Source organism: Drosophila teissieri, chromosome 2L, assembly GCF_016746235.2.
Source record: "Drosophila teissieri strain GT53w chromosome 2L, Prin_Dtei_1.1, whole genome shotgun sequence".
Taxonomy (NCBI): Eukaryota; Metazoa; Arthropoda; class Insecta; order Diptera; family Drosophilidae; genus Drosophila; species Drosophila teissieri.
Window position 1 is genome coordinate 19,465,254 of NC_053029.1, and position 17,468 is coordinate 19,482,721.

A 17,468-nucleotide genomic window follows, 5' to 3' on the forward strand; every position below is an offset into this window, starting at 1 on the left:
CAAAAACTCGATTGCAGCCCAGATATTTGATATATTTATGTTCACAAATAGATCCCAATTCCAAAACAATACATCGCTCAAGTAAAACTAAAAAATAGTTCGGTTTATTCATTTATCCAGTATTTCATACGATCAAAAATATTATAATGCATTGATACTTATGGGTAATAATTGTCTTACATCTTTATTACTCGTAACTCGTTTCGTTATTATAATAATGATCTTTTTGATCAGCGTGACAAAATTAGAGATACAAGTACCGCACGCCTTCCCTTGCGATTTTTATAAAAGTCGAAATTGCATCTTTGTATCATTTGAATTTTATTTAAAATAAACGTAACGTTTCAACAAAAAATTGCTAAACGTTTCCTAAATATACATAGAATAACTAAAAATATGACTACAATATATTCAAAAAGTTCTTGCACATCTAAAACAAATGTTATTACTTTTTAGTTTTACATATAGGCGTTTTTGTTGGCCTTCTAGTGATTCCAGTGTTTTTATATTTTGGTACTAAGTCTTTCATTTGTTGCATATTAATTTTGACTTTTCTCGTTACGTGTTTTACATAATATATTCCATAAAATTCATTTGATGTCATTTTTTTAACTAAATTGATCTAAAATATATATTACATTTGCCTTTTGTAACCTTTATGCCTTTGTGTAATTAATAATAATTTTTGGATGGTTCCATTTGTGTTTAGATGCATTTTCCTCTGCGCCAAAAAGAAGCATTTGCAAGGGAAATTCTAAGGTTTTTACTTTCAGTTGTGGCTTTTAATTCATAATCAAGTCGCTTTCATTTCTGCTGTCTACATTTCATTATTTCAAGAATTCCATACATTTAACTTAGCATAGAGAAGTACACTAAAAATTAGATTTATTTTACACATATATACTTTTATATTGATGTGTATATCGTATTTACATAATTAATAGGCAACCACTTAAGCTTAATATAAAAATAAGTATTTTTCTGCAAAATAAATTTGCCACAAAATGTACTATAAACCGAAAACTGTACAGTATACAATATTCTTTCTCATCATCGGCATTCAGTTATCATTACCATTATCATTGTCGATCTGATCAACAGCATTCCTAGCACATTCACAGCGCAATTCCAAACCAAACCCAGCTGCAGCTATCTACCAAACAAGTCTTTGACGAACTTTATTAAAATGGAAACGAGTAATTTTCGATTTCTAGCAAATAAGATAAAACAAAAGCAAAAGGTAAATGAGAACATTCTGTCTTTACATGCGCAATGTGACTTATCGGTTTTCTGCATGTATTGCTCGGCATTTAGATCTTTTAGGACTTAAGCTAGTTTGGTTTTGGATTTTGTATGCATGCTTATTCTGTGTGGGGTGCTACTAAAAACAATTAGTACACACTAGCTTCATTGCTGCTGCTTTAATGTCTGCGTGTTGTTGTCGTTGCTGCATCTGATACCTCTAGCTTAGTACATTGACTTTCATGAGGCGTACATGCGGTTAATATCATGCTGATATCTGTCCTGGATATCCTTGCGCTTCAGCTTGAAGGCGGCGGTTACCAGTCCCATGTCCGGAGACCAGACCTCCTTACACAGTGTGATGGCGGCGGGAACCTCATATTTTTGCAATTTGCCTTTAAGATCAAACATTTTGCCATTAAAAACATCGAAAAATATTAAATTCTTCATTATAGCTTACATTTCCGCGCATGCTCAGCGATTTCCTTGAGAATAGCCTTCTCTATGATCGGTGATGAGCACAGCTCTTCGAAGGACTTGTCTCCGAGCCCATGTTTTTGTGCCAGCTCCTCCAAATGATTTTGGTTAGGCACGACCAGCGCCACAGTATACTGCTTTGTCGGATCTCCGTATACGCAAATGTTCTCGATGATTCCGCAAGTCTTAAGCTCAGATTCAACCTTGCCAAGAGAGACATATTCGCCGGCCTGCAGCTTAACCAGATCCTTCTTACGATCTGTAATAAGCAGGAAATAATAAATTGAATTAACAACCACTGTGCTAAACCACTTACCAATAATCTTAAGTACGCCATCAGCGTGTATTTCGCCAATGTCGCCGGTTTTGAACCATCTATGTCCATCCTCCTCAAAGAAATCTTCGTTGGTCTTGCCCGGTAACTTGTAGTATCCCTGAGAGACACACTCGCCGCCAATAAGAACCTCGCCCTGGGGATAAGGTTTGTTTGTGACGCGGTAGTTGCCTTCTTCCCAGTTGACTAGACGGATGTCGCAGACAGTTAATGGTCCTCCAGTGCGTCCGTAGGTCATATCGCGGTCTTGCATTGGGTGTAAAGTTAGTTAGTTATTGTGAATTGAAAGGTTGATCTGTGAACACTCACAGTCCATGACAGTGGCTCCAGACGTAGTTTCCGTAAGGCCATAGCCCTGAATGAGCTCCAAGCACAGACAGGTCTTTATTTGCTCATGTGTGTCTGCTGACAGAGGCGCTCCACCGGACATGATTATGCGCACTTTACCACCCATAAGCTTTGCCACCTTTTTGAACACCAGTCTGCAAATAAATACAAGAATTAGTTTCCCACTCATTATCCTTATGGGCAAATCGTTCTTACTTATCAATCAGCGGCGTCTTGTAGCCCCGCTGCACCCACTTGACTTTGTACTGGTAAAGGAATTTGAAGAGTGATTTCTTGAACGCCGAACCAGAGTTAACCTTGTCGTTAATGCCCTTGGAAATGCGATCTAGTATCAGCGGCACCGATGTCATGCAGGTGGGCTTCAAGACTGTGGCATCGCCTTTACAACCGCGCTTGATCTTGCTGCTAGTGTCGATCAAGGTGAGAGGGGTCGAGTAGCCTATTGGAACGCCGGTCATAAGACACACACTTTCTGCAACCAATTCAAAAACGTGAGCCAGGGGCAGGAATCCGATCAGAACATCATCCGGATAGATAGGCACCATATCAACAAAGCCCTTCATTGTTGCAATGCAGTTCTTGTGGGAGAGCAGGACACCCTTTGGTGTGCCAGTCGAACCGGAAGTGTACATGATAATGGCAATGTCATCACCCTTGGGTGGAACGTGCTCTGTGGGATGCAAAATTAAGTTAATTAATAATTGAACTCATTTCACTTAAGTCTACAAATTGTAATATTTAAAAAAAATGTTTGCGTAGAGTATGCTAAACATATGCTGTCAACATTTCAGTTCCGAATAAATACCGCATACTTTCGGTAAACATAAAAATCTTTCCAAATTTTGTTGGGTGATTTTTTTAAAGTTCAAGCATAATACGAAATGGCTGAAAGCCTGGAGGAGTTCATCACCCTAACGCCCTTGACTTGTGTGCAACAATGCAATGCTTTGCTAGGCCCAACATCAGGAAAACCGAGAAGCTGCTTCGTATTTTGTACACTATTTGGCGTATACTGCGGCGTTCTCATCTTTCGGGCGTATCGTACATATTCCTTTAAGGAAGAAGGAGACAGGGAGAATATAACAGAAGGAGTTACCCTTGAGACTAAAGCGGAACATTTGAACATTGGACCAGGTCCCAGTCTTGTGAATGAATTTGTGGAGCAAGCGAAGCCGATTCTGTTGCAGCCCGTCGAGTTTTCCAGTACTGACATGAGGTGAGAGTAAATAAAACCATTAGATGACCTATAAACTCATTTTGTCTCTTCATTAGATGGCGCTATCGCAACCACTTGCCGGAACCGGAACTAAAATCAGATTCTGATAGTGAAAACGGAGTAACCGAGAGAAATGAAATTGATGACCTCGAAAGGATGAGCAATGTTGTAGAGAATAATGATGAACACAAGCCGGCTGCATCCACATCGAATGCAACGCCTCAAGCCCATGAGGATAACGACGATAGTGAACATGTCGAGCCCACACTCTTTTCGGTGTGATTTACAATGAATTTCAGCAAATCTCTCGTGTGATTTACTTTGAAATAAATTATCTTTTAACACCCTTTTAAAACGTACCAAATTTACTGTCCTGCCCGGTCTTGACAACTTGGTTAAATGGCAGGATCTTGACGCCCTCCTTGAAGCCAGTAGTTTCCGTCTTTTGCAGCTGATCCTCAATATAGATAATGGTCTTCACCAGTGGGCACTTGTCCAGCAGCGTCTTAAATTTGGGCAGCAGATCATGGGAGGTGATAACCGTGGTGACTTCCGTTTCAGTGATGCCTGGCAACAGATTAAAATATTACTTTAAAGCCATACACATGGTTATTCAATTTTCTCACAATGAGCAACTCCATCGTCGCCCAGTGTAGCATACACGGTGACAATGGGCATAGCCTGCTTAAAGCATCCGTGGGCAGCAATCATCCACTCGGCTCGCGTTTCGGCAAAGATGACAATGTTCTCGCGTGGTTTCTGGCCAAGTTCTCGCAGACCGCGCCCAAAATTAGCCGCCGTGCGCTCCGCTTCGGTGAACGTCTTCCACTTGTAGTCACCCAGGTTGTACTTCTTGAAGACTCGTCCGTTTTGCTGCACCTCATCCTCCTCGCTGAGAATCTGCCGGGTGCCCAGACAACGCTTCGACGTATAAGTTTTGGCCACATAGTTGAACACCTTCTCCAGGGTGTCGATGTTCTCCTGCAACATCTTCACATGGACATCCCGTGGCGGGTCCGTGGTCCGGTAGGTCAGCTCATTGTCATCGTTCCGCACGATCTTTGCCTGGAAAATGAGCAAAATCGTGGCGATTAGTTCAGCGTCGTGTTAGTGATCGCGAATTAAAAAGAAACGCCTGATTAAGGGAGGGACCACAAAGTAGAATCGACAGAGAGATAACGGACATGTGAGTTTTCGAGGGTTTGTTGAGGTGAGGGCCATAACTCAGGAGATCATGTTTCATTGACCAACACCAAAAAGAGTCTCCAAATAGGGGTTCAACTCTGGGCACGATCACCAGTCCCTGGAACATTCATTGTGCGTGTGTGGTGTTTCGTATGGGGGTGCCCCAATGTGTGTGTGTGTGTGTGTTTGTATGTGTGTTCGTGTAATGTGTGTATGTTCCATAACAGATAGTATTATTAAATAATTAAAAACACATTTGCAAAAGTTAAACCTCTATGTCATCCGGCGCGTACTTGGACTCATCGACCAACATTTTCTGGTTAATGGGCTTGGCCTGTAGAGGAAGGAGGAGTTGAGATATGCGATGAGAAGCTAGTTAACCGTGGTATTGCATAGAGTTCCTGATCCCTTATTATTTTTTTTTTCTAAAGAATATTGCAAGTTGCACACCAATTTTTGATGCAAGCGATTTTTTATTAACAACGTTGGCATACCCTTAATAACCCATAAACCTTATCAGCCGACTGAAAAGGCCAACCAAAATGAGTTCCATTTAGATAGTGAAAAATCAGATAAAAATGTACCTCATGTGGAGCCTTAGCGAAATATTGTTGTGTTAGTTTCTTCTAGGCAGCTAGAATTTTCGTTTTGAATTGATACCTTTATTTATTTGCCAATTTTATTTTAAAGCAGTGTTTATCGCGAATATTCGTTCTTGAATTTGAAATTATTTTAGTTTCGAGAAAAGACTGTGAGCAACGCAATGATCCAACTCAGCAACGAAGTCGAACAATTCCTCCATGCACGTCTCAGTTGTTTTCGACTTGCCATTCACGCGATCATTGCACTCTTGATACTTGTTGTACAGGGACCCAATGTGACCTTTGGCCTGGCACTTCTCCCTAAGGGCTGCTTGCGGATCAACTAACTCCTTATCGTCGTCATCGGCCTTGACGACAGGCAGCGAAAACCAGCTATTAAACGCCATACCAATAGCTTCCAGGATATATGACAAATTTTAATTGTAGGAAATGTTATCAGCTAACTCTCACTTCGAAAAAACTGAGAGCTAAGGATTTCCCACTTGCAAGGCTTACTATATACTTGTGGAAATATTTCCATATAAAAAAATGGTAGAGATATTCTATGAACATCTTCTATGATATTCTAACAAGTCCTGCTTCATGGTTCTCTTATCGGGACCACCTGCGATGTCTTTATGGCCTGACAACCTGTGCGATTGTCAAACAGTCATGATTGTATGTCCTGGCACTCGCGGATAAATGAATCAAAATGAAAGAAAGGAAATCGGATAAGCTAATCGTCGCATAAATAGCGAACCCTTGAAAAGGGCAAATAGATAGTGGAAATGGTGGACCTGGTCAATAAATCAAAAGTCGTCATAAAGAAACCACCTGGCAAGAACAAGCCGTAAAGTGAGAAAAATTAAATGCGGAAAAGAACTAATTGAAACTGATAACCAAGGGTGCACTTTTTTAATAAATATATACGAAACTAAAGCAGCTCGATTGTAGCTGGGTAGGCAGGCAGACCCCTGTACTTTGGAACGTCCAGTGCAAAGTCGAAAGTATTTCAACTACTCGATTCTAGAGATAGTTACACCCGTCGCTCTGATTGGCCGGGTAAGCCTATGGCTTTTTCCATTAGTTTCAACTAGCCAGGTTTATCCCGAATCCTGTCAGCGCACTTACCTTCACTCGTCGCGAGTCCTGGCGGCGTTTCCAGGGCTTTTGCAGCACCAAGTAAACCGGAAGGGTGATGATGTCGTACACGAAGGCGATCGCCTTGATCGCGCCAATAGCGCTCTGCACCCAGAAGCTGTCCATTCTGAAAGGGGCAATACAAAAAGTCAAATTAGTGGCCAATTGGTATGCAAATTTCAGCGGAATGAACTATTGGTTTCACCGCCTAGTCAATTATTCGCCCGGTTGGCTCTTCCAAAGACTCTCCCATTGCACCCACCCACTCGTTGTAGCGCCGTCGCAAGCCGAAAACCAACTGATATGACCACCTGCCGCTGCTGCCACTGTTAGTAAGCAGGTCTTGAATGTCCGTAGGCGGAAAGGGGTAGACACTCTCACGCTCACTTTGGTTCTGGGTGCTCAGAAAACGCTTTTCAAACGGGCGATAACCGGTGGAGAGCTCTGAAGGTGTTCGGCTTTTTATCAGCTAAAGATTGCTTAGCCCTAACGCGCCGAAGTCCGAATCGCCTGTACTCATCACTCTTAAGTGGCCCCGAACTCGGCTATTGTAATAAACTGAAACTAAAGTGTATGTCTGGTACTAGTCTGGACCCTATTATACGTCCGGCATCTTATCTGCCATTTCAAAACAATCTAGTTGGCTTGCCAAGTACTTCATAAATCGTGTCAAAAATCATGGGTACTTGCAATGTTTTATTAATTTTCGAGCAATCTTTATTACCCAAATACTTTACAAAATTATGACCCAATTTGGGGAGTACTTCCTAATTTTCCCATACACAGTTGCTAATAGAGTATTTTCTTGACATTCTTATCTTTAGTTTATTTTTGTACTTATCGACATCCGAAAATAACCAAAAGATTTGTCGGACACTCTTACTTTCTTTGCAATTCCATTAAGACCGCCGCCATTTTAAACGTTCTTATCACGATATTTATAATTAAAATTAGACAAAAAACTCATGCCAAATATTTTAAAATTTTGATTTATAATTATAAATCTGAACGACTGCCACCAGAACACTAGATAAACTTATTATCGCAATGCCTAATTAATTAAAATGCCACGCGATTTATTTTAAAACGCTGTAAAGCATTTAAGTAAGAATTTCGCTTACTGATTATTGATTATCGCTCTTTGGCGGATTAAATAGAAAACCAGTTATAAGCATACGGCCAAGATAGAAGCTAGTTAAATAGGAAGCGAGTCATGCTGAGACTCGCACTTCTTCATAAATATGTACATATATATAATTATTTAATTGAATATTATATGCCGGTCGTGGCATATGTGAGCGTGCTCAAAGTGAGGCTCTTTTTTAAATTCTAGTAAAAAGCGTAGTTGAAGACTGCACACTTGATAAAGACATCGTGTGTGAGTGCTGGTCTGATAAGCAAATCGAACGAAAGCCTTGAACTTGGACTGCGCAAAATGGCATGACGTCAATTTCCCGGGCCAAGGAGCTTAAAAGGTTGCGCTATGTCAAAAGAAATTTAATAAGCCGCGAATAGAATGTTTAAAAAAATTTTAATACAGATGTAAAGATGTAAAAAAGCCAACTCTTTAAGTAAAATGTCTGCACTATCTCTGTAATGGATTACTATTCACCGAGTCAAAAAAATCCACAACCACAAGCTTACACTGAGTAATGTACTTATGAAACACAGAAAACGAGCTCAAAACTACACAGCTCTTATATTATAAATGTCTTTACTCACTGCGCATCGTCTTCGATGAACATCTTGCTGCCTGTTCTTTACTTGTCCGATCAATGAATTGAATGAGTGTTTTTTGATCGGTTGTGGAAATGGTGGGTGTGAGGCGTATCCTCCAAAAGAGCCTAGCTCTGATTAATGGCAAGAACGAACAAACAGTGGACGCAACAATAATAGGATGATGTCAGGTATTCCTCTCCAGATGTTCAGTTTGTAGTTTCACCTGCAACCAATAAAAGAACAAATATATGCATTTATGTAGTGCTAATGAGGTAGGACGACAAAATGGGGAGAGGCAACGGACGAGGAAATCATGAAAATCTGCATGGCTGCATTAAACCGATACCAAAGTGTGTGATGACATAATTACAAAGCACCTTTGAGCACACAGAAAAAACATAATTCTATAAGGTGCTATCTAGCTTAGGTTATATCTTAGTACAGAAAGTAATTTCCCAATTGCATTCTTAAAATAGGTTATAATAATCAAATCGAGCGTAAATATATATTTTTTTCCAATTAGCAAACTGTGCGGCCTTCGTAAATATTATAATCAAATCAGAACCCGTAGTCCAAACAAGTTGTTGTTACGCTTTCGGCATTCCTGGATACTTGCCAGAAAATCAAAATGCTGATAAAAAGAACATAAAGAACGATTCAAGATAGTAATAACAGAGAATGGGGATACGTATATTGGGAAAATTTAAAATTAGGCAGCCATGTTAAAAAAGCGAGAGAGCGATTGCGTAATCAGATTCCCAACCCCTCAAATTCACTCTCTCTTTCATTTCGCCCATTAGTCAGGCGGAGAAACATTGGCATAGGTCGGGGATTCAATAGAAACTATACAAATTCTTTGGCATTCATTTACACAACTTACAAAAGAACGCCTATGCGCTGTTTTTGCCTTTTGTTTATGAACAAGTGTTGCAGGCAAGGTCCAAAGTCCGACGCACCAAGGTTTATCCGCTCTGAAAGCCGATATCAAATGGGTTCCTTAGAATCTGCCGACCCTGATAAGCAACGAAGAGCATTCCACTCCAAGGCGCCAAAGTTCGCCTCTTATGCAACCGCTCAAAACCCCCAAATCACATGACATGCGAGTGATACAAAAAGGGTATACGAAGTCAAAACTCCGAATCAGTCTGCTCCGCAGTGCATTGAACTGGCCCCAAAATACAGATCTGCTGCCTGCTTATTCCTCGCACCCCTGACATACGGCTAAGACATAAGCGCTGTGAATACGTGTTTTGTTTGCGAAGAAAGACAATATGAAAACATCATGAAGACTGCGAAAACAACAACACCTCGGTATTTAAGCAAAGTATATGCAAAACAATCGTCACTGTGGTCTAGAGAGTGGAAATTTGGTTAATTTCAGCACACTTTTCTTAGGGACATTCTCCAAAGTTCCTCCCAAACCTCTAATATTTTGTTATGTAGATAGTCCTTGTTATTCTTTTTAGATAGGGTAGAAACCAACATTAAAATCATATTTTCCTCCCTGCTCTTTAACATACAAACACAAAGTAACGACCAAGCACTAAAAACTAAAAACTGCAGTATTTTAGGCGAAACTCAGCCACAGCTCAAAATTTTACTCTTGTGCATACCACTGTGCAGAGTTTAAGACGTTTAAGCAACGCGAACACGGGCGAAAGTTGTTAAACTGCCTTTGTAGGTAAATGAATTAAAATTAAAGGAAAATAAAATATCAAATCGTTTATCTTTACATGTCCGTGGGTCAGTTGCAGCCATTTTGATCTTGTGCCCTGGGTGCAAAGTTGGAGCTCTAAGTACACAAAAAGATACTTATGTTTTGAACGATTGCAGAGAATGGCGTGTTGGAAGCAAAGGTTATGCCGAGTGTTCTGTCTAACTAAGCAATCATGGTCCGCTTAAAAACAATAAGGAAATTGTGCACATTAAGCCTGTGATTACTGTAATCCGAACTTTGGACCGCCCCTCTGGTCGGCAGTGTGCGATGCCGCACATGTGAAAAAATTATGGTGGATGTGCCTAAATAAGCACTGCTCTGAGAACTGATTGAATCAGAACCGATTCGAAAAACTTGTGGGTTAGATAACACACCCGGCGTATGCGTAATGTCTTACAGCGAGCACTTAAAGCGGTACAGAAGGTCAACTGCTTAAAACTTATTTTGGAACAACACTTCCAAGTTTAGGTAAGCAATGATTTTTATGACAGTATTGTCCAGAAGTTGTTATAATGAATGCAATTGAACAATCGAATAAGGCTAAACTTAAAACCTTCCTGGTATCAACGGAAGCAGACCATTAACACACAGTAATTAAGAATACTGTGGTTCGATAAGTATAATATATTGATCAGCCTCACGAGTAAGTTAAAATGCAAATGGCACAACCACTAACTGATAACCCAAAGCTCTTGAGCATTTTCGAAGATCGCGTGGTAACAAGTTCCCCTAATTCCAGTTAATCAACAGGCGAAATGCACTCTACATTCAGCAGATTGCAAACTACGAATCGCTTCTAATTTCAGAGTGAAACTCAGTTAATTGCCTCTATTAAGACAAAGGCACAAACCTTGAATTAATTACAGCTGAACGGCAGGTACTAGTAACTGGTGCTGTTTCCGTTTTCCTATTGATTGCTATTATTATTTGCGCTCATTGCACGACAAACTGCAATCGGTCGAAATGCATTGGGCAAACGAACACGTCGTGCTTGATTTAATCAGAAAATACACCTGAAATCGCCACGAAAGTAGAGAGTACAAAGTAGAGCATACCTCGAACTTGAAACGCCGTTTTAAGACTGTTATTCGTATTTTGCTGACGCCAATGCAACTGCCACTTCACAAATCGGAAAACTCAAACCAAGTGAGCTGTCAAAGTCCAAGATCGCTTTTAGCACCAAGCGCAGACATTACAAAATTGCCAAACAATGCCAAAAAAAATCGAGTGCAAAGCGCTCTACACTAATTGTGTGGTATAGCAACAAAGAGAAAACTTTAAATCACAAAGAACACGTCACCAGAAATGCCTCAGACAAAAACGTGTCCACTTACGTGGACTTCAGTTCTGTGTTTCGTGCAAAACTCGGTATACCCCACTCTGCTGTGGAAGTTGCGCAGCAGAAAAATCAAAGAGTGACTCAACTCTTTCCCTTTGCAGTTTGGGAAAAACATTCCCGGCTCCAATTTTAGCCACCTGCGTACCTGTGTGCTCGATTCCCCGTTGATCAGCTGCGATATTGTTTACAATTGGAAATGTACCTACAGCGCTTGCATAAATGCCACTTGAACTTTGGCCGAGGTGTCGGCGTTCATGGGAAATAGCAACGGGAACTACCGACTGCCTTGACATTGAAACGGGGCGGGCGGTGGAGTGAAGAGAGTGTGTGAGAACGCGACATTCGGACCGCCGCGAGTGCGCACTATGCAAAATGTGAATTAAATTGCAACATTTGATTCACTTATTTCCAGGCAGGCGGCGTTACGTGAGTGTCTGCCATACCCCCGACTGCTTCGCTCCCTCGAGCGGCGATTCTCTGGCGAATAATGGGGTAACAAAATCATCGTATGACTGTGTCAAAGTCCGAAATAAAAATACTTTTTGCAGTCGCAGTCGCAGAACACACATGAAAACGAGAAGAATTGCTCAAACGAGATTGAAATAAAGCAAACAACAGTCGTGCACAGAGCGAAATAACACTTGTTCGGCGGCTTATTTAAGAGATTGGCTTTGGAACAAACCAAACCTGTTATTTTACAAAATATATAAACAAAACTTTATCTGTATATTTTATTTACCTGAGGTTCACTTCATTCGGTTGGTCTTAGAAAAGGTTCTAGCCAAATAACATGAGTTGGAAAGGTTCTAATTGGATTATTATTAGTTTACCCATTTCATGTATAACAATTTTAATGAAAGATTTGAAAAATATCAATATTCCATGCACTCTCTTTATTCAGAAATAAAGATTAGATTAATCGTAGTTTTTGATTGGAGTAGTGGAAAATATTTTCGTTGTGACCTCAACAGCATCAGCAAGTAAGAAGTGAGAACTTTTGCACGGCCGTTGAATATTTCACTGAATGAAAGAGTAGCAAACACGGCAAACAAACAAGCAAACGAGTGACCGTCTGTGTGTGGGAGTGTTTTGGAGGCGATCTGAAAATAAATACGATTACCTCCGGCGAAGAAAGAGAGAAAGGAGAGCGCTACACCCACACGACCGCAGAGAAGAAAGATCGGCACACTCTCTTTTGCACTCGCTCACCTCGCATGAATATGAACACTCGAGATAGTCACGGATGTGTGTGTATGTAAGAGGGAGTGTGCGAAAGTAAGGCAGTTGCGTAGCGCTAAAATAAATGACCTAGACAAGCGAGTACTTATCTTTAGAGTGACCATCACCGCGGAGCACGTGCTCGAGTGAAATTTTCCAGGGAAATACAAACTTTGGCAATGATCGCGAGAGGTGGGGGCAGTGGCGAAGCCAAACGGCCGGTTTAATCGAAGCGGTACTGCGAGAAAACCGGTTAGAAAATCCAACAAAGTCATGACTAAAACAAACACCATCCAGGGGCTTAGATCGAAAGGGGCTCAAATACCTCTCGTGAGTGTGAACAGTGTATAACTCCGTGTGGTAAAAGTTCCTTCGCAAACTACTGCCCCTGAAACTGAAATACAAACAACTTGTTTTCTAAGCTTGCCAAACATAGAGCATTGGAGACCGCAAAAAGGTAGAAAATTCGGTTGGTATGCCAACTAGAGGTAGAACCGGGAACTAAAACTTTGGAGAAATTAAGCACTCGGGAAACTGTATTAATCTATCTAGTTTATATAATTAAGAACTTTATAAAGGTTAATATATTTGTTTTATTTGAAGCTAGGGCTCTTCTCTTTGCTTTTATTCATACTCTACATCTGGGTTATTGTAAAAATAAATGATTATTTCAAGATATTCCACCTTTATTTGTATTCAATTAATTAAAATAACTGAAAACTAAGTTTTCGCTCAGGTTTACATTGAAATAAATCGGACATTAGAACCTAATCCAAACATAATTCGCTGAATTCCGATTCGCACTCACAAAAAGAACAACCCTATACATTTGTGATGGGATGTAGCGCAATCTGCAGCTGTTGCATCGAGCTGATCAAAAAATAACAGTTAAGTTAGTTTGTTGAAGGCTGTCTGTAGGGGGTTGGCTGGGTTGGGCAAAAGGCCGATTACAGATTACAGATTGTCGTTACAACCCGAGTTCGAATCCGAAAAACAGGGGCGGCTGCGAGTAGACGATGGGCGGAGTGTGGGTCAGACATCAGTCCCCCGACATCGCGTGACTATTTTTGACTTTGCACCCGGAGAGACATCGAGTGAGTGCACAGTAGACAATTTAGGATTATTACAAATTTAAAATTTAACAATACAGACTTTAAGTACTATTTATTTAAACATAAGTCTTGTATGCAAAAGTTAAATTTATATTTTCTAAAATAAACCACAATAAAAAACTAAGAATTATTTATCTATGCCGAATTTGAAGAGATATTAATTGAGAACGTTTGTAGAACATATTTTTAGCCCTTATACATATGCCACATTTTGGATGTAAACCAATAGGATACTGCGACATAAACGAAGTAGTAGTTCAATAAAATTTTATAGCTCACTTTGTTCAGTGTAGCATTGAAAAAAGTCACGAGGCGCTGGGCGAGGGACGGCGACGAAGTGTGAGTGCTTTGGGGTGGTTGGGTGGCAAGCCTCAAGCTCTGTGGCACGTTTTTCCTTTGATATACCAGCTGAAAATCGTATGAGTTTCAGGGGAAATTGTGCCGCCGTGAAGCTTAAAACAAAGTACAAAAACATTGCGGCGAAAAGAGCGAGATTGGGAGAGCCGGTTGCATGTAAGTGAGTGTGAGTGGGAGTGTACTGTACTGCACTGTGGGTTTACGGCGAAGAGCGAAGGAGAGAGAGTCAGGGGCAAAGTGTAAAAGGTCAAAGAGCAAATTGTTTACATAAAGCAACCGCAAGGAGAGACGGGCGGAAAACTGGGCGGTCTGACCATGAATGAAAGCTGCGACCGGCAAACGTGGCCCGCCCACGAGGCGAGCATTTTCAGAGTGGTGGAACACTGGGCGTTTAACCACCCAGCAGAATTTTCTTATTTGGAGTTTTTGCTGCTCCTAAATTCCAATGTCCGATTTTTAATGAATAATCTCTATACACTTGTAAGCTACGCCAGGTTAGTGATTCCAGTTAAAAAAGAGTAACCAAAGGAGTTTAAATAACTTTTGAACGGACTAATCACCATTTAAAGGTTTATTTTCTGGCTGCATAATTATAAAGGGGTTTTCATAACCAATATCTCGATTGTTGACTTCCTCTATTCAAAACAAGTGTATGTCTGAACTCTTGAATAGCTCTCAAATACGGGTAGATTTTAAAGTACTCCCATTATCAATTAATAACAGTTTCTAATAAAATAGCTCTTTACAATCAAATAGATTTGCAATTGTGTTATCTTAAAAGGCAACCCTTTACATGCTCTTGCGTCACAAGCACTAACCTATTGAACATTTGTTAATTTAAGCATTTGTTTATCTTCTATGTAAATATGACTTTCTGAATAAGAGTATTTCCCCAGGCATTGCCATACCACTAAGGATCGCCCGACAGTCGGCTATAAGCACATCACGAGGCTTATCGCACATCTATATGGTCCCGGTGAACTTTTAAATCACTTCCAGGCCAGCTCGATGTGCCGCTTAGTTTGTCCGCACCTAGAGAATAACTACGGGCAGAGGCGATGTGAGCGATATTCCGATTATTAAGTGGTTCCACCTCGGATGTCTGAGCCGTGTTTCCGGCGCAAAAGTGGAAGCCGCGCCCTAGAAACAAAAGCGTGGCACGAAAAGTGCAACCAACCCAGTCAGTCACCCACTCCACCGACCACCCACCACCCACCGCTCAGCTGGTCGCGATATATTGAAAACAGATGACACACGTCACACACACGCCCACACACCCCCGGGTACCTCAGATAAAACTCGCATGATTTTCAGTTGGTATAACAAGCCGAGACAAAGAGAGTGCAGCTCTCTCGTAAGAGCGAGGTTGCGCAGAACGCGTTACAAGAAACTTACACGTGCAAGCCAGGTAGGGGAAAAGCAGCGAGAGAGCGAAAAGAGAGCTTTGTTTATGTGCGTAGGTCTTCATTGGAATGGGACTCTCGCCGCATCTAATTACAATTTAAACTGCCTTGGGAAGGAATGCAATTAACAGGTTAAAAATAACGGTAAGGCAGTCGTGAGCTACAGTGGAGCTTTTGATAGCCAAATGCTGACTGAGCTAACGAAGACAATGTAATAAAACTTTTTATTTTTCATAAATTAAATTAAATGTACACCTTCCATTACGTTGAGGATATAATGGATATGACATTGGTGACTACTTTAATTACTTATTAGGTGGACTTTAAGCACACACTCTTTTTGAGGTCGTAATAAAAAGTAAAGTCAGTCATTAAAATAATTTACTACTATTACTCATTTATTTTTATAACTGTTGGATTATCGTTTTCTGTTTCGTCTTTTGTTTTTATGTGCGACAGTCCACGCTCGATAAGAAGAATGTACACCAATCCCCACAAAAGGCAGGTAATTTCAGAGGGTTTTCACGGGTGCTGGAGTATCAGCCGAAGTTGTTTACGATTTGGAGCAACGTTACTAAATGCCATTGGTGACGTTACTTCAGGAAGCTTGACTGTACTCAAGTGGCGAAAGCCAAACAAATCAATAAACAAACATCAAACAGCAAACAAAATAAGTCTGGGAGCCAATGGCAACCAATTGCATAAGGAAAGCGCAGTTGCGCCTTCACTAACACTGTGGCTTTCGAATTGGGTCAAGAGAGTGGAGGACTGTTGATTCCTGGCCACGAATCCGGATTTATTCGGTAAATAGACAAGGTGGCGTGACAGCCGGCGAAGGAGAAGTAGGCTCCAGACTTACCTTTCTTATAGAGGCTCGTTCCCAGTTCTGAGCGGCAGTTGCGGGAGTTTTGGAGGGCGCACACACATGCAACGATTGTTAGAACAAAATACAGAAATCAGGCAATGGATCGCAACAGATCACGGATCGAAGTATATCACCGATTATATAAAATGACGTTTTGTCAATAAGAACGCACGGACACACACACACAAACACACGCGCGTGGTAACGCACACGTAATGCCAGCATAAAATAAAATGTTGCGTTGGCTTCAACACGTTTTTCCTCCTCTCAGCTATTTCTGTTCGTTCTGGGAACTCTCGGATATTTATTTTAGATAGTCAACGTTGCGCTTTAATTGATAAAACTTTCGCAAAACTTTCACAAAACTGCACAATTGCCCACTAGCGCACAAGAGCACTCACACAGACGCAGGCTGAGCAACATCACACGTGTGTGAGTGTCGGTGTGTTTATCACGCCACTCGAAAACACTTTTCTACTTACACACAATACACTCGTGAGTTGTATTTTATAAACTGCGTTTCAATGTTGTTTTTTAGTGACTTTTTGCTTTAGTTAGTTTGGCGCCCGCAGAAGTGACGGGATGGCGCACAACGTTCTCAAATCACGTTAAGTTTGTTTCTGAACATTTTCGCCGTTTTGCTTTTGCCACGAGATTATTTTCTTTCTCCTTCGCCGCGGCTCTCTGCCACTCTCTCTCTGACTCTTTAGCTTACGCACACACTTGCGACCGCCCGAATGCCGATAATGGCTCTCTCCTTCCTGTGTGTGTGTGTGTTGTTCTGGCGTTTGCAATCAATCTTCTTGCTGACAATTGATTTTTTTCCATTGCATCGAATGCATTTTCACTCATATCATGCCACCGATGTTTGCTGAAATACTTGAACGGCCTCTTTTCCACGGTTTGTGCAGAAATCTACTCACGCATCAAAAACTATTTAAAAATTGCAACCAGTGTTACCAGATGTTGATGGAGCTGTAACCCCATGTGTTCTTCACAACCGAGATCTCGTACTAAAAAATCCCGTTTTGCCTGCAAATTTAAAAAGTTGTTACTTCTTAAAGGTTAACGAACTGAAAATAGCAATATGAAGAACTGTGGAGGGTTATTGCAGTGAATGATCCTTGGATTGATCATCAACACAGTAAATGAGAATTACACCATACATGGAGTTTTTACTTCAAGAACGATGGAAATTATTTCTAAGTTGCGTTG

At 40.8% G+C, this 17,468-nt stretch overlaps 3 protein-coding genes and 1 long non-coding RNA gene across 8 annotated transcripts; 2 read left to right on the forward strand and 2 right to left on the reverse strand.

Moving 5' to 3' along the window:
• Positions 1–297: 297 nt before the first annotated feature.
• On the reverse strand, positions 298–17,140 carry LOC122611604 (long-chain-fatty-acid--CoA ligase 3). Of its 5 annotated transcripts, XM_043784801.1 has the most exons (11): positions 16,736–17,140; positions 16,248–16,274; positions 8,246–8,465; positions 6,515–6,650; positions 4,244–4,682; positions 3,978–4,184; positions 2,597–3,071; positions 2,363–2,535; positions 2,036–2,299; positions 1,703–1,978; positions 298–1,637 (listed from the first exon to the last, which is right to left on the reverse strand). In XM_043784801.1, exons 3-11 carry the CDS (start codon positions 8,266–8,268, stop codon positions 1,483–1,485), a joined length of 2,148 nt encoding a protein of 715 aa, XP_043640736.1. In that variant the 5' UTR covers positions 8,269–8,465; positions 16,248–16,274; positions 16,736–17,140; the 3' UTR covers positions 298–1,482. The 5 variants fall into 5 exon arrangements, with proteins under 5 accessions (XP_043640736.1, XP_043640737.1, XP_043640740.1 ...); XM_043784802.1 differs by lacking the exon at positions 16,248–16,274; XM_043784805.1 differs by lacking the exon at positions 8,246–8,465.
• Positions 3,177–3,976, forward strand: LOC122611605. Its single transcript, XM_043784806.1, has 2 exons — positions 3,177–3,617; positions 3,674–3,976. The coding sequence occupies exons 1-2, from the start codon at positions 3,283–3,285 to the stop codon at positions 3,897–3,899; spliced, it is 561 nt and encodes a 186-aa protein (XP_043640741.1). The 5' UTR covers positions 3,177–3,282; the 3' UTR covers positions 3,900–3,976.
• LOC122611606 (cytochrome b-c1 complex subunit 6, mitochondrial) lies at positions 5,443–5,915 on the reverse strand. The gene has a single exon (XM_043784807.1). The coding sequence runs from the start codon at positions 5,788–5,790 to the stop codon at positions 5,530–5,532; it is 261 nt and encodes an 86-aa protein (XP_043640742.1). The 5' UTR covers positions 5,791–5,915; the 3' UTR covers positions 5,443–5,529.
• Positions 11,507–12,019, forward strand: LOC122611607. Its single transcript, XR_006325542.1, has 2 exons — positions 11,507–11,790; positions 11,847–12,019. It is a non-coding gene; the product is annotated as an uncharacterized LOC122611607 (long non-coding RNA).
• Positions 17,141–17,468: the final 328 nt, after the last annotated feature.

What these genes read in the sequence shown, in the direction of transcription:
- LOC122611605 (XM_043784806.1), top strand. Translation starts at nt 3,283, where the DNA reads ATGGCTGAAAGCCTGGAGGAGTTCATCACCCTAACGCCCTTGACTTGT. An exon ending in TTTTCCAGTACTGACATGAG is followed by an intron (nt 3,618 to 3,673) that starts GTGAGAGTAAAT and finishes TCTCTTCATTAG; the next exon opens with ATGGCGCTATCGCAACCACT.
- LOC122611606 (XM_043784807.1), bottom strand. Translation starts at nt 5,790, where the DNA reads ATGGCGTTTAATAGCTGGTTTTCGCTGCCTGTCGTCAAGGCCGATGAC.
- LOC122611604 (XM_043784800.1), bottom strand. Translation starts at nt 7,438, where the DNA reads ATGGCGGCGGTCTTAATGGAATTGCAAAGAAA. An exon ending in CGACGATGGAGTTGCTCATT is followed by an intron (nt 4,185 to 4,243) that starts GTGAGAAAATTG and finishes ATCTGTTGCCAG; the next exon opens with GCATCACTGAAACGGAAGTC. An exon ending in TGGCGTACTTAAGATTATTG is followed by an intron (nt 1,979 to 2,035) that starts GTAAGTGGTTTA and finishes TGCTTATTACAG; the next exon opens with ATCGTAAGAAGGATCTGGTT.